Source organism: Xiphophorus maculatus, chromosome 2, assembly GCF_002775205.1.
Source record: "Xiphophorus maculatus strain JP 163 A chromosome 2, X_maculatus-5.0-male, whole genome shotgun sequence".
Classification (NCBI taxonomy): domain Eukaryota; kingdom Metazoa; phylum Chordata; class Actinopteri; order Cyprinodontiformes; family Poeciliidae; genus Xiphophorus; species Xiphophorus maculatus.
Window position 1 is genome coordinate 21,001,902 of NC_036444.1, and position 22,177 is coordinate 21,024,078.

The 22,177-nt window shown below is 39.5% G+C and overlaps 3 protein-coding genes across 5 annotated transcripts; 1 reads left to right on the forward strand and 2 right to left on the reverse strand.

Moving 5' to 3' along the window:
- Positions 1-1,111: 1,111 nt before the first annotated feature.
- spx (spexin hormone) lies at positions 1,112-5,308 on the forward strand. The gene is made up of 6 exons (XM_023326222.1): positions 1,112-1,152; positions 4,014-4,085; positions 4,191-4,236; positions 4,329-4,388; positions 4,923-5,000; positions 5,070-5,308. The coding sequence occupies exons 2-6, from the start codon at positions 4,023-4,025 to the stop codon at positions 5,114-5,116; spliced, it is 294 nt and encodes a 97-aa protein (XP_023181990.1). The 5' UTR covers positions 1,112-1,152; positions 4,014-4,022; the 3' UTR covers positions 5,117-5,308.
- Positions 5,309-5,693: 385 nt separating this feature from the next.
- On the reverse strand, positions 5,694-12,953 carry ldhb (lactate dehydrogenase B). Of its 2 annotated transcripts, none has more exons than XM_014473567.2 (8): positions 12,791-12,953; positions 10,068-10,204; positions 8,905-9,022; positions 8,061-8,234; positions 7,790-7,963; positions 7,587-7,704; positions 6,747-6,870; positions 5,694-6,123 (listed from the first exon to the last, which is right to left on the reverse strand). In XM_014473567.2, the coding sequence occupies exons 2-8, from the start codon at positions 10,194-10,196 to the stop codon at positions 5,956-5,958; spliced, it is 1,005 nt and encodes a 334-aa protein (XP_014329053.1). In that variant the 5' UTR covers positions 10,197-10,204; positions 12,791-12,953; the 3' UTR covers positions 5,694-5,955. The 2 variants fall into 2 exon arrangements, with proteins under 2 accessions (XP_014329053.1, XP_023199055.1); XM_023343287.1 differs by lacking the exon at positions 12,791-12,953 and adding an exon at positions 10,530-10,874.
- Positions 12,954-14,534: 1,581 nt separating this feature from the next.
- LOC102231748 (lamina-associated polypeptide 2-like) lies at positions 14,535-20,109 on the reverse strand. Of its 2 annotated transcripts, none has more exons than XM_023324736.1 (6): positions 19,484-20,109; positions 19,195-19,312; positions 17,927-18,082; positions 17,666-17,772; positions 17,479-17,579; positions 14,535-16,666 (listed from the first exon to the last, which is right to left on the reverse strand). In XM_023324736.1, exons 1-6 carry the CDS (start codon positions 19,715-19,717, stop codon positions 16,276-16,278), a joined length of 1,107 nt encoding a protein of 368 aa, XP_023180504.1. In that variant the 5' UTR covers positions 19,718-20,109; the 3' UTR covers positions 14,535-16,275. The 2 variants fall into 2 exon arrangements, with proteins under 2 accessions (XP_023180504.1, XP_014329084.1); XM_014473598.2 differs by having other exon boundaries at positions 17,666-17,775.
- Positions 20,110-22,177: the final 2,068 nt, after the last annotated feature.

Sequence of the window (22,177 nt, forward strand, 5' to 3'; positions counted from 1 at the left end):
AGAACTGTAACACAGTCTAGTATTAAGTATGTAAAATTGCAAATAAACATTTAGACCAGATATGTGCAGTACTAGCTTTTACAATTTTTAGCTCCAGTGTAAAAGTCTTCAGTATTTGCGTCCAAATAGTTAAAATTGTAATTTTTCTACATTATTTCTCTCATGACAATCTCTGGTGGAATCTTTTGATTTCATTATCAAATTGCTTAGTTCTGACCATTTCAGTAAAAAGCTGTGTAGTTTTCTCACCGGGGTTCCAGTGATCAGCTTCCTGTCTACCAGTGACTCGCCACACAACTGCAGTCACCAACATATTACTGTAAACGAGGTACAGTAAGTGTACAGTCACCCTGCAGGGCTCCTGTGCTGACTGCACCGAGATGCTTTTGATCCCTGAGCCTCACGATCTGTCATCTGGACCAGCAGCTCACTTGGAAGGACCAACGAAGAAGAACTCGTCCACTTTAGCTTTTATTTTGACAGCAGATCCATTTTTGTAAGACCATCTTATTGTTGGCAAAAGAAGTAAATATTTCAGGTGCTGATTAAAAGATCCCGCACACACTTATTTGGGCGAGTTTAATAATTTGTCATAAGTAGACTTTTTATGTTAACAGTTATGAAAATTGACTGATGCAATGCAGCGGATTTCCAACGTGGCTTTTTTTTTTTTTTTTTTTAAATCTTAAAACTTTTATTGGATAATGGAATTAAACAATATTTGAGTTATTAGGTCGGTTAAACAACTTCTAAAGGTTCGGACATCAGAAATAAAACGTTACTTTCTCAGCAAGGAGACAAAATCGAATAGAACAAACTCCACCTTGGAAATGTTATTGTTCACCTCTGGATGGCGCTAATTCACCTGCTTTCACTGATGTCTGTACAGTAGAGGAGTCGTCTCCAACCCCCGGTCCGCGGATCGGTACCGGGCCGTGGACCAATTGGCACCGGGTATTGGTTCTGTTTTATCTATTATCTGAGTCTGAAGGATCTTTTATTTTGAAAATCCTTTAACCGGATTCTCTCGGTTGCGCGCCAACATTGAGCCCACAAGCAGCAAAATGAGTAAGAAGCGGATCAGATTCTTTGGAAAGTTTCTTTGGGAAGGGAAAAGGCCCAGAGAAGAGACAGGAGAATGGATTTATCCCGGTAGGTGATTCCCACATTCCAAGCCTGCTCTGCATGATATGGTGACCGGTTCGCTAATGAGGCAATGAAGCTTCAAACTGCTTCGCCGTGTAGAGACAAAGCTCGCTGTGAATAAGCAACACTTCTGGTGTCTTCGTCTCTCATCACTCCCTGATGGGACCGTCTCGTTGCAGAGAAACAAGCTCAGGGCTCCCATTGATTTGTCGTTATCATGAGTTAAAATGTTCATGAAAGTAAAATGTTCGTTTTTGTGGCGCATCTGTATCTTATTTTGAAGGTGTAAACGTTACCATAGCGACCAGAATCAGAGAGCGTTAGGGCAGTAGTAGAGAGGAGAGGAGTAGAGCTTGTGAGTCTTAAGTCTGGTTCACACGATTTAAGGATTGTCGACCGATTTTCCAAACCTGTGATCACACAGAAGCCAATAAAAGTCCAACAGGTTCGGTCGGTTTGTGTGTCCAGCCACACGGCAGGAGCAACACACCACAACACGAACCGATTCCACTCAGGAACATCCCGATTCCAGAAGAAGATCCAGTAAAACCACCAACATACGTAAATTTAGAATAAACAAACACGGATGACGATGTAGAAGCAATAGTGATAGTTTGTGGACTCATTTTAAGCCAGCTAGTGTCAGCATCAAGTCCTGATTGAATGAAGCCTTATCATTATAACCTATTTATGTCAGGTTAATGACAGCTGAAAGGTCATTAACATTAACCCGGTAACAACTGAAAAGTTACCAGGTTTATCAACTGCGGTACCAGTTTCGCTCCAGTTCCTCTCATTATCATTTCTGTTGATATTCCTTGTACGAAATGCTGAATAAACATTCATGCTGTTTCCACATATCATCTCTGATGTCCACCAGTTGCGCCATGTCAACAGTTTGGGATTCCCCTCCGTGCTTACGTCACCGCGCTTTCTGATTGGCTACCTGTCACATTCAACAGGTTGCGTTGTCGCTCCCAGTCAGGGAAAACCCCACAGGCTCAGATAGTTGGGCCAAGACAATTCAACATGTTGAAAATGCCCGATGTTAGATCGGACGTATGTGACACACAACATTTAGAACTCCAAAGGTTCTAAGATTGCCCTAAGGGGAAACTCGGGGCAAAACATTGGAAACCGGGCCATGTGAGCTATAGGCTTTAGCAGGGACACCAACATGCAGAAACCTTGTCTGACGGTTCACACACCTCATCATACAGGGTGCAGAATAAATTATTTGGGGTTTATTGCCCCCCTTCTTGATGCTGCCCTGGGCAACTGCTCATAAGATAAGCCACTGCTGCATTCATCATTTCCCTTATGTTTTTCAATTTTCCTTAGAAGTCTAAATATCCATGTTTGACTTTGGAATCATAAATAAAAAGTCCTAATCCAGTCAGAAAAAAAGCTGTAGCTTTTCACCAACCCTGACTTCAACATGGCCGCCTTACATAAAACACTCAGCGATGGACTGTGTAAAAAGTTTACTTGCTCTTCTGATGGTTTTTATCTCAATGACGTTCACCCCTCTTTAGTGGACATGCTGCTCCACGGTTTAAGCATTTAGCAATGAGAAAAACACTATTAGCTTGTTTTGCTAACAGTAGTTAGCCTGGTAACTGTGCTTATTCCACTTAAATGTGGAGCTGGAACACAGTTTAGTTGGGTTTGATGTCATTCCCAGATCAAATATGTGACTTTGGACTCTGTTGACATTTTCAAAACGGATCTTTAAATATATTACAGTTGATTTCTGGATGTATTAAAATATGAACTCTGATGTTGATGACCTCAATGTTGAGTGATGTGCAGTCGCCTGTGGGAACCTGATAGTCTATGCAAATGTTACACAACATCTTCTCTTGTGGATAGTGTAAAGAAATGTCTCTGCTACTGAATGCGTAGCTCTAATGAAATTAAGCTCACACTGTCTTACAGCTTTAAGCCTCCTGGTGGTGGGGTCTTTTACCCCCTCTATACTGACGTCACGCTGTCATCACATGAGTCTCATTCATAAGTCAAACTCCATGTAGCGTGTGACCCTGCAAAGATCCTCTGTAGATTGGAGGCTTCAAAGTTCAAACTTCTCCCCAGCGCATGTTGCTAACATGAAGAGACAGCCTCAGCAGCACCTTCCACTCCATCCCAGCTGGAGTGTTAGGTGTGACGTGGTTAAATCACCTGTCAGCCTCATCACTGATGTCACATAACGAGCTGGTTTACTTAATATGCGTCTTGAAAGGCAGAAGGAACGTTGATCCAACGCTTACAAAAGCTATACAGCCTGCAGAACAAAAAACTCAATAACAGTAAGACCGCATTATTATTATTATTATTATTATTATTATTATTATTATTATTGCAACAAATAGTTACTATTGGTGATGCCTGGGGTGTACATTTGAATGGAATTCAAATTTATTGCTCTTATTCAAGCCTTAGTTAGCGAGTTGGATGATTGTATTTCAAAAATGTTTGAAATATTTATTCACATGTCTCAAATTCCAAAGTTAGATTTTAAACAGCAGTATTTATGTTGCCATCTACTAAAGGTTTAACTTTGCTTACATTTAATGCCATCTTGTGTCAAGATTTATAATAGTGATTGTTTATGTGTGCTTCTAACTTAGTGTTAGGGAAAGCGATACTCCACTTAAGAGTCTGCTATGTAATTTAAATAATTCTAGCAAAACATTGGGGATAATTGGTAGCAGACTGTATGCAGTGCGTATGCTACTGTATAATAGCATATAAGTAAGTGACACCATGTACAGGATTAGAAATATGAGGAACAATTTGAACTCGTTTGTAGATGCAGAGCTAAAGTGCTGACAGTTTGCTGGTCAATAAGTTATTTTCCTTTGCAGGCTTAAAAAATGTCTCTTAAGGTCACTCTTCTTGTGGTGTGGTTGGTTTCTCAGTGCTGGTCCGCTCCATATGTAAGTACAGGCTGATTTTTGATAGAGGTATTTTCCTGTCTAGAAGTAATATTGCAAAAAAAAAAAAAAAAAATCTTTTAATTATTTAGTATTTTTTTCTTCCAGAGGAGAAACTGGACTCCTCAGGCAATATTGTATCTTAAAGGCGCACGTAAGGCGAACATTTATAGCAAGAAAAAAAATTAAAATGTAGGCAGTTTGAAGCTGTTTTGTTGCTGAGGAAAAAATGTTGACACGTTGCAGAGGGACACCGCTCAACCCTGGAGCGCAGCAGCAGAGAAGAAGGGGACGCTTTACAATTAGGTGCGTCTCACATTTATTTATTTATTCATCTTTTTCTTTACGCCGTTAATCTTGCAATTGTACACTGATACCAAACACAATTATTTTAGGAGGGCAATGTGTATGGAGCATTACTTGAAATTTAGTTTGGATACCAACAAATTAAATAAAAAAAATGACATCTTTAAATTCATATTTTCAAGTCCTACAAATCCACTCAATGTATGTGTTAGAACAGGCTCCTTTAACCTCTTCAAAATGTTAAAATACTGAAAGTCTTGATTTAAATATGTGATCTTGGTATGATTTGAGGGTCTGGCTGGGAGTGAGTAATAGACATAGAAAAAAAAAAGAGTACATACTAATACAAATAAATTAATACATGTTTTGATTCATCACCATGTTTCAAAACTTCTCCTAAATTCATGCATAAAAAATACGATGCATCCAAGGCCAGAGGGATGGCAACAACCAGGTCCTGTAAAACTATACACCAATTTATTATGCTAAAGATTTTTCAAAGTTTCCAAACGTTTCTGTTTTGTTCCTCTTAAGTGAACTTTAATCAGATCAACGACGGGCTGGGATTGTCTTCAGCTTCTGTCGAGCTCCTGCAACAAGCTGCAGAAGAAGGTGAACTTGCGCTTCATTTACATGCTCTATAACCTGCTTAGAAGTTAAAATCTCTTCATCCTTCTTCAGGTGGCGGCAGACACGTTTACCGAGACTCGAGCTTAAAGCATCTCTGATTACCTTTTGCCTGATCCAGTTGTCATACTTGCTGTTGGATATTTGAACTCTAAAATGTCGTTGTTGGTATGAATGGATAATCTGCAGCAAAGAACTCTTAAATAAACTTCATTGTTCTAAAAATGTAAATTGATTATGACTGACTACATTCTCATGTGTTGTGATGTGTTTGCTGGCAGAAAATTTTGTTCGGTTCCTCTTTCAATGTGCTTTTTAAGCAAATGGGTTCCTGTTGTAAAAGTTTAGAAATTGTTTTCAGTATGCTCCTGGTATGGTTAAGTTGGGAAAGGAACATTTGAAACAAATTTAGTTTTTCAAACTTTATTCTTTACATGTTATGTCCTTCCTTTCTTTTTTGTTTCCTTCTTTCCTATCCTGTCAATTAAACATGTCACCTATTAAGATGCTGAGTGAATATCAACAGCTTGCAGTCAAACATCACCACCCTGTCATCACTGAAGGTGCCATGTGGGGGTCAGACATGATGCTCTTAGCTGACATTAAGACACAGTGATGTGTTTCTGCAGCACTATGACCATAACAGAGTATATTTAATGTCAATAAGTGAAGCCACACCCCAGTAAACCTTCTTTATTTTGTATCAAAGCAACACTTTGTGTGTCTGAACATGTACATCAAAACATTTCCCTCTGTTTTTACCACCTTCAATCTCCTCACGAACATTTATAAATGTTCAAAATGACACCTACGGCTAAATATGATAAGAATCTACAGGAAGCAGTGAGTGAGGCGCAGCAAGTGGAACTGAATGGTTTTCAGTGACTGCAGAGTGAAGAGCAACCCAGGAGATGTTTCTGCATCGCCCCCTAGTGGTGGGCTAGATGTCCCGCAGGTCCCTCTGGATGTCCCACAGCGCGTTGGCGCTGGCCTGCACCTGGGCCACCTCTTCATCTGTCAGGGTCATGTTGACCACACTGGCCACGCCTCCGCTGTTCAGCACGCAGGGCAGACTCAGGTACACCTCGTCGCCGATCCCATACATGCCCTGTTGAGGCAGAAACATTAAAGTCAAAAACCAAGTCGCAAGGATTCCTGATTCCATCCTGTAGCAGTGATGTTTAGAATGAGAAAAATTAATCAATCAATCAAAAAAAAAAAGAAAAATATTCATGTGACTACAACCACAAAATAAGACTAGGTAGCTGGATAGATTATTTTAGATTAATAGATTAATAAACAAACTAGATAGATAGATAGATAGATAGATAGATAGATAGATAGATAGATAGATAGATAGATAGATAGATAGATAGATAGATAGATAGATAGATAGATAGATAGATAGATAGATAGATAGATAGATAGATAGATAGATAGATAGATAGATAGATAGATAGATAGATAGATAGATAGATAGATAGATAGATAGATAGATATGGAATCATCAGGTCTGCCTGCTGAAATATTCCTCAAGCTATAGAAAAATGATCAAAATATCAGATCATTTCCTGAATTAGATATCTATTTTTCTCATAAACTGAGAAGCTAATAAATATCCAACTTGATTATAAGGCAGAGAGCATTAACATTTCTGAAAGGGCGCTATAAGAAGTAGAAGTCAAATACGAGTTACGTATGAATGAGTGAATGAATGCATTTATGCTTTACCTGCACCATGGTGGAGACCGGATGGATTCTGTTCATGTTCCTCATGAGGCTCTCAGTTAAGTCGGCCACACTCAGGCCGATGGCCCAGTTGGTGTAACCCTTCAGCTTGATCACCTCATATGCGCTTAAAGACACAGAAATACACTGCTTTACACGCAATAAAAGATTTCACTAAATAATGCCTGGACCTAATTCTGCTGAGACTTTAAATTTAGCTAAAGTTAATGTCAAATTACAAAACAAACTCCATGTAAAGCACATTTTCTCTTGTAAAGGCATCTTTGGGGTTTTACTGTGTTTTAGGGAAGACGTACACCAAAACTGCTTCCTATTTATGTTAAAACAATTATCAGCCCATGCTGGAGTGTGAGCAGAGAAAATGGTTCCATAAGCGGCGATATCTGGGTTCTGAGTCTTGCCCCAAAATTAAACAGCTAAAAAATGACAATGACACATTTATTAATACTCTCAAAATGACTGCTGCCGTGGTTGTTGATCAGAGTTTCTATGATCATTTAATAAATTACCCACTTTCTGTTTTTCTGGGGAATACAGGCGTATTCTTAAAAATGGGAAAGATGGGAGAACATGGCACTCAGGCGATTCAGATGTCTCTTTATGTAAGACTGAGAACGAAAACAGCCACATATCAACAGCTAAATAAGGTAACAGACCTAAATCTCTACGCATTTTTATTTATCCCTCTCCTGCGTAAATCATCAGATAAATATGTTGTTCTTTAGAATATCTTAATGTAAAACCAAACGACAGATGGACCGAACATAACAAAGAGCCTCTTAAAAAAAAGGTAGCGGCTTCCCAATTTGACTTGATGCTTACCTATCCACCACCATCTTATGAGTTTCTTTCCAGTTCTCTTCATCAAAGTCTGTGCCGATGTTGGGGTTCAAAGTCTGCAGGCTGACTCCGGCCACATTTGTCCCGCTCCATACAGGCACTAACATGCACATTGTGAGATTGTAATGAGGCAGTAAGTTCAAAGTGCCAACATATATCTCAGTAAAAACAAACAAATTCCTCACCACTGGTGTCTCCGTGTTCTCCCAGGATCCACCCGTTGAAGCTACTGGAGTGGATACCAAGCTTGTCCGCCATCAGGAAGCGGAAGCGGGCCGAGTCCAAGTTGGTGCCGCTGCCGATGACGCGGTGCTTCGGAAGGCCGCTCAGTTTCCAGGTCACGTAGGTCAGAACGTCGACTGTTAAAAGCATTTTAGCGGTATTTAAAATAAATATTGCAATCTTTATATGGAAGAGGAAACGCTGTGTTTTATATAAAGGAAGGGTTGGACATGCCCGGGTTGGAAACAACAATGATGATGCAGTCGGGGCTGTATCGTACAATCTGAGGGATGATGTGCTTGAATATGTTGACGTTTCTCTGTACGAGGTTCAGCCTACTCTCCCCCTCCTGCTGACGGACTCCGGCTGTGACGACAACGATGCGAGAGTTTGCTGTAACTGAGTAATCTGAAAAGGAAAAAGGGCAGTCAATAAGTTGTGACAAAAAAAAAAACAAACAACTTTGCAGTTTAAGATGCAAGTCTATATTTACATCTACAAATAGATGGTAATTTCTATAAAGTGCAGTCTTGTCGACATTACAAAACAAACGGTGACTTCTCACATCAGTAACTGCTTCACCTCTCTCTCGCCACTGTTCAAATGTTTAATCATCACTTCTTAATGAGTCTTGTTGAATCATTAACAAACTTAATGAGCTGGTTTGGGCTAAATGTTGCTGTCAACAGAGTGAAGAGCAAAGGACTGAGCACACATCCCTGAGGATCTCCTTTTCCCAGTTTAATACAGAGTAACGTCTTACTTGCACATTTTGTTTGATACTTGTCTTAAATTTTTATTTCTATTTTTAGTATCAGCTGGAATATAATGTTCCATGTTAATAACTGTTTGAATAGAAATGTATAGTGGAGATGTTGTTCTTCAAAAGTTGTGCTGTGAAGGTGTGTAGAGTTTGTGCAAGAGTCAACTGTTGGCAAAAAACAGAGGGTCCAGAGGAGGTAGGAGGCTGGCCTGTATGTGCCCACAACTAGTGTGAAATAGCTCATTGCTAAGAATAACCATCAGCAGCAGCAGCAGGTTGAACATCTTCTAAGTGTTTTTAGAAAAATAGATTTACCTTTGTCTGCGACTATTTTGGGGGTTTTGAGGAAAAGGCTGCCGTGCTGCAGGTCCATCATCTCTCCCTTCAGCTTGTCCTCCAGCACATCCACCAGGGCCAGCTCATCAGCCAGCTCCTGCGCGTTCAAGCAATTTATTTTAAAGCTCCACCATTTAGCGCTCAACCTGCAACTGCTTATGCTGTATCCCTCACATGTTTTGTCACATTCCAGCCACAAAGTTCAACGTGTTCTATTGGGATTTTATGAGACAGAGAAACAGAAAATAGTGCATAACTTGGAACAGGAAAAGAAGTGTATTGTGCACTTGTATTTGACCCTCATTATTCTGAATACTCAAACTAAAACACTTAGTAAAGCCAACAAAACTCTTAAGTCTCCATCTAAGAGTAACATAAAGAAAGCTAGTATTTAAAGAAAACCATTTGTACGTTCAGGCCTGGTTGAAAAATGCCATTATTTTATGCTATAATTGGTACTACACAGAATATACCATGTTCACTGTGAAGCATGGTAGTGTAACTATCATGCCGAGGAGATGCTTTTTCTCCAGATTATAACCAAAACTGAGGGGAAGATAGAAGCAGCTAAATAGAGGGCAATTCTGGAAGAAAACCTGTCAGAGGCTAGAAATAAATTGAGAAAGGGAGTGGAGCTTTATCTCGAATCACAACGGTGATCCCAGTCATTCAGCCGGAGTTAAGTTCTAACTTAAATTGTACCAAAATATATAAAAAAAGCATCGCTATGCTTGAATCCTTTGGTAAGCCACTGTATTTTTTGATCACAGAAATATGCTACTCAACTACTTCCTTGAATCTAGATGCTTTAGACAAACCTTCCTCAGATTCAGCTTCCAAAACTATCATGAGAAATCAGTTATATTTAAACATTTCATTTTGGGGTCAGTTTTTGCTCTACCCGCTATATATAGGGTGTAACTGTCCTATTTTAGACATTGCGAAAACAGTCTGACATGGTTCAGTAGAAAGTGCGTGTAAGCCACCTCCTTTCATGACAATTGGAAATAGAGGGGATAAGATCAAGATCAGAGGCCAAGAGATCAGTAATCTGTTGTCAATCCAGGGAATTATCCCGTACTGTGGCAGAAGCAGGTGGGGAGGGAATGTTGTGCAAAAGGCAAAAACAGTGGCAATCTTACCCTGAGCAGGATACTGACAGCACAGGCCATGCCGACCTGACCCACACCCACTACTGTCACTTTGTTCCTGGGGGGCTCGGGTGTACCGGTGAACAGTGGGGTGATCAGCTTTTGCAGGACTGAAGCCATTCTCAGTGCTGAAACGTGTTAATGAAACAAAATGAAACATTTTACGGTCAAACAATAGCCAAAAGTTAACAGTTTCAAAGAGACGCAGCGTGCTCTGCGAGCTGCCCCGCATGTCTAAACTTCATAAATACTGCAGTCTGTCAAAATGCAGCAGGATCAAGAATTAAAGGTGGCAGTTATCTCCGTATCATTTCCCCCCTTTTTTGTTCATCTAAATCCCATAATCCGCCACTAGAAGCCACACTTCCTGAGCTCTGTCCCACACGTGATTTGTCAGCAGAGTTCACCTTGAAACGACACGCAGTCAGACACAGAAAGAGCAGCAATACTTGCTTTGTTCGGCGACGCTCCGAGCTGCTAGGTATAAATACCACCATGTAATCAGCATGGCAGACTGGTGGGGACACCTAAGGCGTGCTTCCCTTAGAGCTGCATCAACGAAACTTCCCAGAGTGGTGGCTGTGCAGTCCAGAAAATCGAGGCAGGTATCCCGGTGTGCTGCAGTAGCAGCAGCAGCGGTAGCAGCGTAGAGGACATGTGACTCAGGACCGGATGGAGGAGCTGCGAGCTGCACAGATCTCCTCTCTCCTCCTCTCCCTGAGCCATCCTCCCCTCATGGAGGACGGGACACTATAATCTCACTGACTGCACACTGCTAAAGGAGTTACTGTAATCCCTTAACACTGCTTCCATCTGCTGCACCTGCACTACCCAGGAACCTCGACTTTCCCTCTAGTAATACTCTCATGAAGTGAAACTTCTTCCTGTTTGCTTTAATCTAAATGAAATTTGTACATTAAGAACATTTATTTATGGAACACAATTACCTGCATCAGCAGCTCTTATAGGTATACATAGTTTTAGTTTTGAGTAGTTATATAATTTGAGTAGCACATAATTTAAAAATGAGAATTTGAATTAAAAAAGCTCAGTAAATTAGCATATCGTTACGAATTTACAGTAATACACACAGAGTGATACATTTCGCATCTTAATGAAATTTAGATTATTATAGCTTACAGCTTAATACAAAGATTTTTAAACTTTTGCATATTCATGGTAAGTTGAGTGGAAGAAAAAACTGTTAAACAAACAGGAGTCCAGTTTTTAAAAGGACTGACAATAAAATAAAAGCACATGTTATTTTCAAACTGTTTGCTAACTAATAAAAACATAATTTTTCATCTAGAATGGTTATGTTGTCTCCATGTAAGTGGTCTAGTTGCAGCATTTTTGTTCACAGAATGCTGTATCCAAGCTTTAAAATGGAAGGTTCAGTGGAAGGAAAAACTGTGGTAGAAGGCAACAGTTTTCTAACAGTTTAACTGCAGCTTTGAGATGATTATTTTATATAATTAGTTTTTCATGTTTTTTCCGATTTTTAATATCAAAAATGATTTTAAAGTTTGTTGAAACTGGAGAACTTTCAATGTTTAATAATGTTCAATGGAATAAAGTTGGTACATAAATAAATAAATAAAAATCCTTGGAATATTCTTTACTTTTTAAAATTACAGTTATTTCAGCTTCCTAATTTGCGTTTTCTTTTGAATATTTTATTTACAGGTGACGCCTGAATTTTACAGGCGTCACCTGTAAATTCGCCACGCCCACCTGCTCCAACAAAATCTCTTTGCGCTTTAAAGCAAGTGAGACCAGCTAGTTATCTGTCTTCTGACACAAGATCATCTTGATTAGTTCAGAGACAGACAACAAACGGACATAATTTTGGCAGTAACAACAGCTTTACAAACAGGAAGAGTTCAGTCTGACTTCATGTCAGACTGAGAGAAAAATTATGTTTCTATATACAAATAACAAATCTTTAGGCACAGGCAGACGTTACTGACAACAATATACCGCTTACTGTAAAACCGTGAGTCTGTCCACTCATTATAACTGAGTGACACTGGTTACCCATGAAGAAACAGTCAGGGATCACAAGAGTGCTGTGCCCTCCAAGCACGTAAACATGGGGAGGTATTTACATGGCTTAGCACCAAGGTCAGGAAGAAGGGACAGCAGTTCTGTGTCTTCACAATAAAAGCATGCTTTCATTTACAACAATATCAGATATTTGTGTCTCATAAACGTGTAAGGTCAGTCATACAGTGGCGATGGAGAAAATGTGATTTGAAATTCTAATTGGGTATATACATATATTAACTTGAAAGAACATGCACTGGAAAAAAATTAAACATACTGCAGGCATAGGTGTCTCCTTTCAGATGCAAATTATGTAAAACTAAGGGTAGAAAGCAAAGAAATTCTGAATCATAATGCAAAATTATGTTAAACTGTTGTTTTAAGAATTTAATGCACCTTTTTAGAACACATTCTTTACTACTTTTGGACCTATTAAGACATTTTGCAGATAAGGAATTATATAAAGTAAAACTACACATGATCTACCTGAATACTAGATCTACTGCTTTAAACCTCTTTCTTGTCCAAATGAACTTAAGCTGCCTTTCTAGATCAAAGAGCCCGTCCTTTTCTGATTTTAAATAAATAAAAAGCAGCCAATAATATCAGGCTACAATTGTTGACCGGATTGTTCACATCACTTTAGAATGAAAATAATAATTTTTTACCTTTTGTCTTGAGGTACCGTGTACGTTAGTTGAAGCGGCTCGCCTTTTCTCCAGAACAAGAGGATCCGCTGTAGACGTGCCGCTCTGCCTGCCTGCTGTCAACCTCCTGGATTTATTTCACTAAGCCTCTCCGTCTCCAGTGGGTCGCCTCGGCTACACAGACCGACATTCACCGTGTCTTTTCTTCAAAATCACTTCAAAGAAACAAGGCTGAAAATGTAAACAATTCACAACAATTATCACAACTTACTGGTAACTTTTGTTCAGTCAAAAACATGATTGTACATTTATTTCTTTGTGACGTTTGGCGTTACTGTTACTCCTTGTTCTGCTTCAAGGAGTTGAAGAGAACAGAAATAAACATCCAGACGTACGGAAACAATGTTTCTTTACTTTATCTCCCATTCAGCTTTTTGCTTTGCGGCAGAGGTTTTGGATATAATGAAACATTTTAACTCCCTACTTTCGATTTTATTATAATGTGTTTTAGTTATTATGGGTGAAAATTGTCCTCATTGCACCTTAAAGAGAGCCTACATACAACATTACAGACACAAAGTGAATGACTTCTCCTTCTCTGCAGTTCAACCATGGATACTTGACGACTGATTTCTTGCAGATGCTCGTCATGTTGACTCCATAACCTGACTTTGAGTCAGTTCCTCTGGGCTAGATTGAGGACCTGTTGCCTTTTCTGTTTATTTGTGCGATGTTGACCTTAATTGTGGATGCACAGGTTTGGAAAATAGAAAAAAAAATGAATAATTCATCTGGTTGGGAAAATAAGTTTTACGTCAGATCTTGTGGTTACACTGTAAAACAGTGGCATAGACAAATTATAAATGGAAAATTGTTGCCTGACGGTTCACTGATGCAAACTGTCAGGAAATACATTTACAAACCTACAATTCCAGTTTTGTCTTTGTAACACAGGTCTGATTTTATCAGCATTTACGAGCCAGATGGCTCACGTAAAAGATTCAAATCATTTTAGGGAGGTGTACTTCAAAATTTATTTATTTTTTGCAAATAAAAAAATAAAAAAAACAGCCAGGGATCACAAGAGAGCTTGTAGACAAATGATCAATGTAGCGTACTTGTAACCAAAGTCAACTTATTGTAGATGTTATGTGTTGTTTGCTTGAGCTTTGAACTTCAGCCAATATTGGTAGCCGACATCCGAGGAGGAGGAGGCTTTCACAGCCACAACAGACTGATTCAGCATTTCAAGATGAAGCATCTCTGGTCCAGAGAGCTTCCACATTTCCCACTACAAAAAGTTACTTTTACATACATACTGCTTTTTCACCCTCATATTTTAAGACATTCTAGATGTTAAAAGTACACAGTATTACCCTTAACCCTTCTTGAACGGTAATAAGTCCTATTATCTCTTGGATCAACCAGTACTGAAACAATGCCTAAGCTAACTTCCAGTATCTTGTTTTATTATCTTTATGGCATCTAAACACTTGTCTTGAACTTGGACTAGTTTCATAGACTAAATGTCAGGTCTTAAAAATAGTTTGTGCACTTTGGGTCCTTCGTTTTGTTTGTAACAGTATCTTAAAATTTCCTATTTTACTTTCTTGGCATTTTAGAGCCAGCATAAGGATTGTTGGTTGTGTTCCACCTAAAGTAGACTGACTCTTTATTGATTATCAACCAGTGTGGTCACTACATCTAACTCTATTTGCTGACAGGTAAATCAAAGACAAAATGTGGTAAATTAATAAAAAAACAATGGGAAAACTACTGCATTTATTCAGCATTATAAGGCTATTGAACATTTCACCATACTTATCCAAAAAACCTGAAAGCAAAGTCCATATTATCAAAGACTGTATGACACAAAAAACTGTAAAAGCAATGACTTTACGCTAATAAAAAGCTAAAAGTGGACAAAAAGAAAATGTGGTGACAACCGAATTTATTTTTTGACACACAGCCTACATTATCATAAATAAACAGATTAAAAATCCTTACCCACATAACCCCAGTCATTTGTGTCCATTGTTGGAGAGCTGCCTGAAGATGAATCACTTGTAATTTAGCAAGGTTCAGATTTACTGTACAGTATTACTCACGTCGCTAACATATTGCTTGAAATCGTTACCTTAAAATGTCTATAAAAAACGTCGAGCATGCCACTTTAGAAAAATATCAAAATAGAAGCAAAACCCCTGCAGAAATCTGTGCCACTCCAAACGTCACCTCCAAGTGAGCGAGTCCTCACTTCCGTTGAGAAAGCGAACCAAAGTCCAAACATTTAACCTCACCTTTAGTTTGGCGCTGACTAATTTAAGACTGGGTTAAACCGTCCTGAAGCGAGTTACTTTCCTCCAGGTGTCGTCTTTGCGGCCGTTTGAGGCGGGCTATGTGGGTGCACTGCAACAGCCAGCCCTGTATGATGGACTGAAGGATCAAAAATCTCATAAACAATGGTTAAAATAAAAAGAGACGCAACTGCGAACACGATTCGGCGGGCATAAACTCCTATGGGCTCATAGATAAGGATGGAATATAACAATTACATTTTTGAGTTCTCCTTTAAGTCAAATATATGGCAGTTAATACAAATAAGAAAAAAATACACTAAATTTGGATTTTCTTTTTGTAAATTCACGACAATGCTGATAAAAAATGCCAAAAAAAAGTATTCAGTTCATAGTCAGTTAATCATGATTCCAATACCGAGTTTAGATTTTACTCATCACGACTGAAAGCCCCTGGGAAAGACAGGAAAACATTAACCGGCTGATTTTCCTCATTTGGTGAGCTGCTGGCACCGCCTGTCTCTCCTACCACCATAAAACGTCTGAAATGAATCAACCTGAGCACCACAGACATAAAAATAACTACCTTCACCTCTACTGCTACAAAGCCAATTCTTTTTTAATTCGTACAGAAACATGAGAACATTATGGTATTAATAGAAGCGCTGCTTTGTGTGTGGAAAACAAAAAAAATAAAAGAGTGAAAGTAATAAAAGAAGGGGAGGGGCACTATGTGCTAACAAGTGTCCAGGCACTTCACAGTCAGAAAAACACCTGGCACAGCGCGTCGGATCAAAACTACAGTATGACAGTCAAGGGGAAAAGAAACAAACAAACAAAAAAAAACTACAATCATGCACGGATAAAACTGGCCACTCCGCTCCACACTCGTTTCTATATATACGGGTTAGATGCACACAGAGACACAAACGATTCACAGATTAAAATCAACATTTAAGTCGTCTCTTCTGACTGTCGAGCAACAGCGTTATTCAGAAGCTACTGTTTTGAGGAACCGTCCCCCCTGCTGTGGCGGGAGAAAAGTTGGAGTCTGGTAAAAATAAAGTCTGTCGTTCCAATTAAAACTTTGTCTTTTTGTCCAAACGTGACGGGAAAAGGAGAAAAGGGGGAGTGGCCTTCTGTTGGGAGTTGTGGCGCGCTGTGGCAAGGGAGGTGATCCGGGCATGGTGGCGAGCTGCTGATGGTCCTTTAGTTGTCGGGGCTGCCGATGGCGGCGGCGGTGCTGCTGCCAATGCCAAGGTAGTTGGCGGCTGTCTCCACAGCACTTTGGACCGGGACGACGACGGCATCTAGGAGGCCTTTCAGGACGTCGATCTGATCCGAACTGAGGTTCTGGTATGCATAGTATAGGGAACCAACCACCACAATGAGGAGCAGGAGTTTGATCAGCAGGGAGAGGAAACCTCGTCTGGGCGGGGCTTTGCTGGAGGAGGCGGAGCTGATTGGTTGAGAATACATCTCGGTGTAGCTGCGGCTCTCTGTGTGAACAGTGCGCTGCACACGAGACTCGTCCAGCCAGTAATCGCTGGGTTTTAATGGCCGACCGGCTGCCCCTCTGATTGGACGCCTGCAGGTTGCACTGCACCCAAAATAAATACACCAAAAAAAGATCAACTTTTAAATTAATTAGCTGATTAACTGAAACACTAATTGATTGGTTTAATGGCAAAAAAATAAGACTGACCTGCAACTAAAAGCTCTGAGACTATTGACCACGTTTTCAGAACTTCTTCTACTACTGCTACTCTCCAATTTGCATAATTTGCTGTTGTTTCAACAGTTAACTTTATGTTTTCTCTTAGTTGTCTTTCTTTCCATAGACGCTACATCTGGTCTGGCGTTACGTTTGGCTGCGATTCCTTCCTGGAGGAGCATCAGCTGAGATAACGCTGCTTTCAACTAATCGTTCTCCTCTCCTACTTACTTTTTTATCTTCATGGACATAGAAAGTACTCCTACATCAGTTCATTCATTTCTTTTTGTGTATCTGCTCTGTCTTCTTAAATCCTCAGTTGTACTCAGCCAGGTTCTGGTTCTGCTGCATTTTTCTTCCTGTTAAAGTGGAATTTTCTCCTTTCCGCTGTTGCTACATGCTCGGCATGAGGGACTGCTATAAAGTCAAAGATGACGCAAGCCATTATCGCTACGTGCTTGTCCATGAGGAGTGAAAGCTGAAAATCAGCGGCTCAATGTAATCTGTTGGGTTTCCTTAGATAAAAACTTTTTCAACTACTTTGAATAATTAGCTGAACTTCCTGCACAGTTTCACAACTAGGATGAACTGGAATGCATGTGTGATTGAATCGGTAAAGTGTCTTGAGACGACGCTGTATAAATAAAACTGAACAGCAAACGTAAACCTATAACATAAAACGTAACCTCAATAGTTACCTGATGCCTGTGGGTGTGTTTATTTCATTGGCAAGGATATCTTCAACCACACTCTTGCTGGCTTTCTTTGGAGTCTCTTCAGTGATGACCTCTTCTACAACCTACCGGTGTAGCATCAAACATTCTCAAACAAACTCACACCAACATGCGACCGTTCACATTAACTAAATGGAAAAGCGCGACTCGCCTTGGTTTGTCGTCTGCTGCTGGTTCTGACTGTGACAGGAGTTTTTCCTCTGCTCCTTACAGGCTTCTCAACCACAGGAACCGGTTCTGGTTCAGTGGGAATGATCTCTTCTGAATGAGAAGGAAACGAACCACACACTTATTTAAAGGTCTATATAATAAAAGACTACTAAATGTGTGCTACTGGCTATTTTGCCCCAATAAACCTATTCATGTCTAAAATATATATATATATATTACAAGGGAAGTGATCAGTGCTCACCATCTTCTTTGTCACTGTAGTGGTCAGAGTTTGTGTTGCCGTTCTGGTTGCTGTCTGCTTTGGGGAGAGTTGTGACGTCTGTAAGAGCTGCAGGTTCAGCCGCATGCTCATCCAGAAGCTTCTGCAGCTTCTTCTCGTACACCTTACGGGTCGAAGCTGAGAAGACAAGAGAAATGCTTTTTCTCCAAAGAGGACAATTGGATGTTCGGCTTCAGGGAGCGACAGCTGCAAGCATGTCCAGTCAAAACCGGCTGATCTGTCATCACTATTGTTTTGAGTTTCGGTCTTTTGGAAAGAAACAATTCCAAAAAAATGAATACTTTCGTTTTCATTTTCCGTCAGATTTGAATACAGAATTTGAAGCCATATCCGTCATTAACTCTATCCAGGTTAACTATAAAGAAGCAACGAGTGCAAACAGATATTTTATGCGACAATAGCAGGATTGTAAAATAGCTTTTACAATCTTCTATTAGTGACCCAGAACCGTTAGATTGAGACAACTTTTTTCCAATTTCTAAAGAGAAACTAAGGACATTTTCCCAATTGTCAACAGCTTCCATTTTCAGTTCAATAACCATTTTACACAAATCACATTTTTACACATCATTTTAAGTGAAGCCTATCACAAAGGGTAGTTTTATTACCCTATTTTATTTATTAAATAATTTTAACACTACTGTGACATTTATCCATTTTTTTATTCATAAAAGTCCTCTTGATATCCATCTACTTAAAGACTTTTACATTTTTTAAAACTAAAGTCATAACCTTGGATTTCGATCCGTTGTAGTACTTTTTATTGATTTCCATTCAATTTAAAAACTCAATTTGTAAACTTTACTAATAAATTCCTAATCCTAAACTTAATTCACACTACAGCTCTAACCCTAACATACAAATAGTTAAGGTAAAAAAAAAACTTGATTATTTGACCTAAAATAGGTGAAATTTTACATGAAATATGTAAAATAAACAAGTTTTATTTAACATATGTTATTTTACATACTTAAACATATTTTAAGTTCTGAAGCTTGACAGACATGATGTCTTTGTAAGGGTTTAATTTCAGGATTTATCCATTTGCTTTATGGCTTATTAAATGAAATAAAAAAAAATTCACTCATTCATTTAATTTTATATAATTTACAATGCGCATGCTAACGAATTGTTCTTCAGAACTTAATTTTTTACCAGATTAGAAATTGAAAAGGGAGAGTTTAAATTTTAATAGCATGTGCGTGCTGTGTGGCTCTGAGAAAACCCACCAACAATAGGTCCAGTGTCCACACCATGCTTTGCCAGCTGTTGTTTCAAATCTTCATCTGTGAGCTCCGTCACCTCCACCTCCTCTGTGCGCGGCTTATCCGTCTTTTTCGTTGCTTTCTGGTTAGAAAAGAATACATAAAGAGCAGCATTCAATTAGAGCAACAGGGATTGCCAGGAAGGAGAAAACAGAAACCAAATCACAACTTTTTAATCAGGCGGTGGCCCGCAGACAGCCTCGCTTTGGGAAAATGAAAATAAAAATCCATGCAGCCTCTGAATCAAACTTACTCTTCCAGAGCGGCTCCTGTTGGAAACAACCGGGGTGGGCAGCTCTTCGTCGCTGGAGAATGTGTCTAAAGGAGGACTATTCTTGTTGTTCTGTACGGTCAGGTTCTTTAGATACAACTGCACGTAAACCTCCTTCTTCTGGTCTCCGCTCGGAAGCGGGACATTGTGCGCCGTGAGCTCGTTCTTTAGCTTATCTTTCGTGAGAACCGACGGATCTTCGAGAAATTCTGCCATGCTGACTTATATTTAGCGATAGCCTTAAAACTACTTCAGAATGCGGTCTCTTCCTTTACTGCTCGCAGCTCAGAGGAATTATCTACTCCAGTAAGCTGCTCCGAAAGCAACAACAGCAGAAACGTGTGCGAATAGCGCTGTTGTCAAACAGAAGTGGCGCCTACCCGCTTGCCTGCTCAACTAGCACCGCCAAAGCGCTTTATCAAAATAAACGTCCACTTCTGCTTGTTAGCCTAGGAACAAAAATGCTCCCATGTAGCTTGGAATTTTTGGAAACGGGTCTACGCATATACTGGGACAGAAACCCGCTCAAAATCCGGCATTAACGGGCTTTCAATTGAAATAGTTAGCTTAGCTTCCAACCGGTCCACTTGCTTCTGTCTGTCCGCGGCTGCAATAGGGCCACACAAGAATCTGTGCCGCTATTGGACGACACGCTGCTGTGAGCTTTAATTTGATTGGCCGGCTATGAACGGCACAGTAGCAAGAAGCCGCCACAAAGGAACCGGACAACGCGTTTGTGTTTGTTTTATACACGATATCTTTGTGTAAATACTGGCGACCAAATGTGCAGTTAGGTTTGAATATACGTGCTATGTAGGGTTTGATACCAGGAAAGCCGAGAAAGGTAGTTTAAGTTACTAATGTAAATCAATTTTCTTTGAATTTAATAGTACCGACCATTTAATGAGTTAATTAGTTTCCAACTAATTTTAGCTATCTTATAGCAAGGATTTTTCAGTTTCCCAGCCTATAATCAGCTAATTTTAATAATAACAACATTACATAACAATGCAAATATTAAGCGGTTTAGATTTAATCATCCCTCATGTACCACAAGGGGGCAGCATATCCATATACTTATGAATTATAAAGAAGGATTTTTTTGTAAGTCAATACGCAAAATAAAATAACTTTGTAAAGTTTCTGTTCACTTTCAGTGAACTAAATAAAAAAACCTGAGACAGAACACATTAATAGCTGTAATAATTGAAAATAATGGATAAATAGAAAGAAAAATGTCTGTAAGTTGACAGAATAGCAGCAGAATGATTGTATTGATAGCTTAAAATGATTTGAGACCTCTTGAGAAGAAAAAGCAGAGAATCGTAGAGTTAAAGGAGTAAAAAAGAGTAATTTTTTTTTTCAACTAACCTCAGACCCTTCACAGGGTCAAAGGAATTATAAAGTTTTCTTTTAGGAGACCTGGAATGTGGAAATCTTTTCAGGATTTTCTGAAACCGAATAGATCGAAAGCATATTCGTTTCAATACGAGACCTCTCTAGAAGGATATGGCATTGTTTGAACATATGTTCCAGCCGTCTTTGAAGGGTCTCTGGGCGTGCAGGTTTCTAACACCACCAGCCCTAGAGGGCATTGCTTGGAAGTGACACTGAAGTGGCTCCCCACCTGTCCTTCTAACTAGCTCCTCTGGGGGACTTTCTGGGATGCTGCTGCAGGACTCGAGCAATCGATGCTCACCTCAGCTCCCAAACCACAGAGAACACAGCTTTTCAAGTATAGTTCAACTTTTCCACAGCAGATTTGCCAGTGGAGTGAAAGCATAAAAAACTGTTGAGCCCTTGAGAAACACCTCTTAAGCTTTCTTTGTGTGTAATTTGCACAGAAAACAAGGCTGTGGCCAAGAATCATACAGAGAGTCTCTTTAAGCATAACAGACATGGCCTCTGAGAAATTATCAAAGCCTACTATTTAATCGTCAACGTTCATATTTTCAGAATGAGATCATCTAAAATGGACCGCCCCACCTGATGTCAACCAGAGAGAATATTTGACAACATTTCTTGACGGATCATTCTTTACTGAACCCGATGAACAAATGAAACAACTGGTCACAGACAGGCTTTCTTAATTGATTTGGAAATAAAACATAGTCAGCAGTTACATAAAGTCAAATAGGAAAATTAATTATGAAATGCTATGTGGTATTTGGAAATGACGGTGCATGTCAAGTGAAGGCCAGCATCCATCGGAAATGTTCTAACAGAGGATTTCTGATCATTGAGAAATATGTTGAACACAGACTCCTCAGTGGAGCGTGTCTTGGATTTACAACCATTTCTTAACCCCAGTTAAGCCAACGACAGAAGCACCTTTGGAAAAGTCAAAACTTCCCATCCAGGGAATATCTGATTGAATTGCACTGACGCAACAAGCGTTGGTTTGCAATACACTGTTTATATCACACATGTCCCTTCTACGGCTTACATCTACTGCTCAGTCCAGATTTATTTTTTGTTTCCAAATTTACGCCATACTGATTTAAATAATCCCAAAATTTTGGATAATCATGTACCACCATAACTTTTGTGTTTGTCTCGACTAATCTGTCACCACAATTTCGTATCCCCCAATGATTCTATAGCTAAATGCCAAACCAATTAAGTCTAGCTTCTTTGCCGTTTCCTGTACAAAAAAGGCTGGGTGGGATGTGGGCC

Bases quoted from the DNA above. Each gene is read 5' to 3' on its own strand.
- LOC102231748 (XM_014473598.2), bottom strand. From the start codon at position 19,717: ATGGCAGAATTTCTCGAAGATCCGTCGGTTCTCACGAAAGATAAGCTA. The intron at 17,776-17,926 runs GTGAGCACTGAT...CTTCTCATTCAG, and splicing joins CTACAGTGACAAAGAAGATG to AAGAGATCATTCCCACTGAA. The intron at 16,667-17,478 runs GTAACTATTGAG...TTTTGGGTGCAG, and splicing joins AACACACCCACAGGCATCAG to TGCAACCTGCAGGCGTCCAA.
- spx (XM_023326222.1), top strand. From the start codon at position 4,023: ATGTCTCTTAAGGTCACTCTTCTTGTGGTGTGGTTGGTTTCTCAGTGC. The intron at 4,086-4,190 runs GTAAGTACAGGC...TTTTTCTTCCAG, and splicing joins AGTGCTGGTCCGCTCCATAT to AGGAGAAACTGGACTCCTCA. The intron at 4,237-4,328 runs GTAAGGCGAACA...GACACGTTGCAG, and splicing joins ATTGTATCTTAAAGGCGCAC to AGGGACACCGCTCAACCCTG.
- ldhb (XM_023343287.1), bottom strand. From the start codon at position 10,584: ATGCTGATTACATGGTGGTATTTATACCTAGCAGCTCGGAGCGTCGCC. The intron at 9,023-10,067 runs GTAAGATTGCCA...TTGAACGCGCAG, and splicing joins CTGTCAGTATCCTGCTCAGG to GAGCTGGCTGATGAGCTGGC. The intron at 6,871-7,586 runs GTAAGCATCAAG...TGTGTCTTTAAG, and splicing joins CATAAGATGGTGGTGGATAG to CGCATATGAGGTGATCAAGC.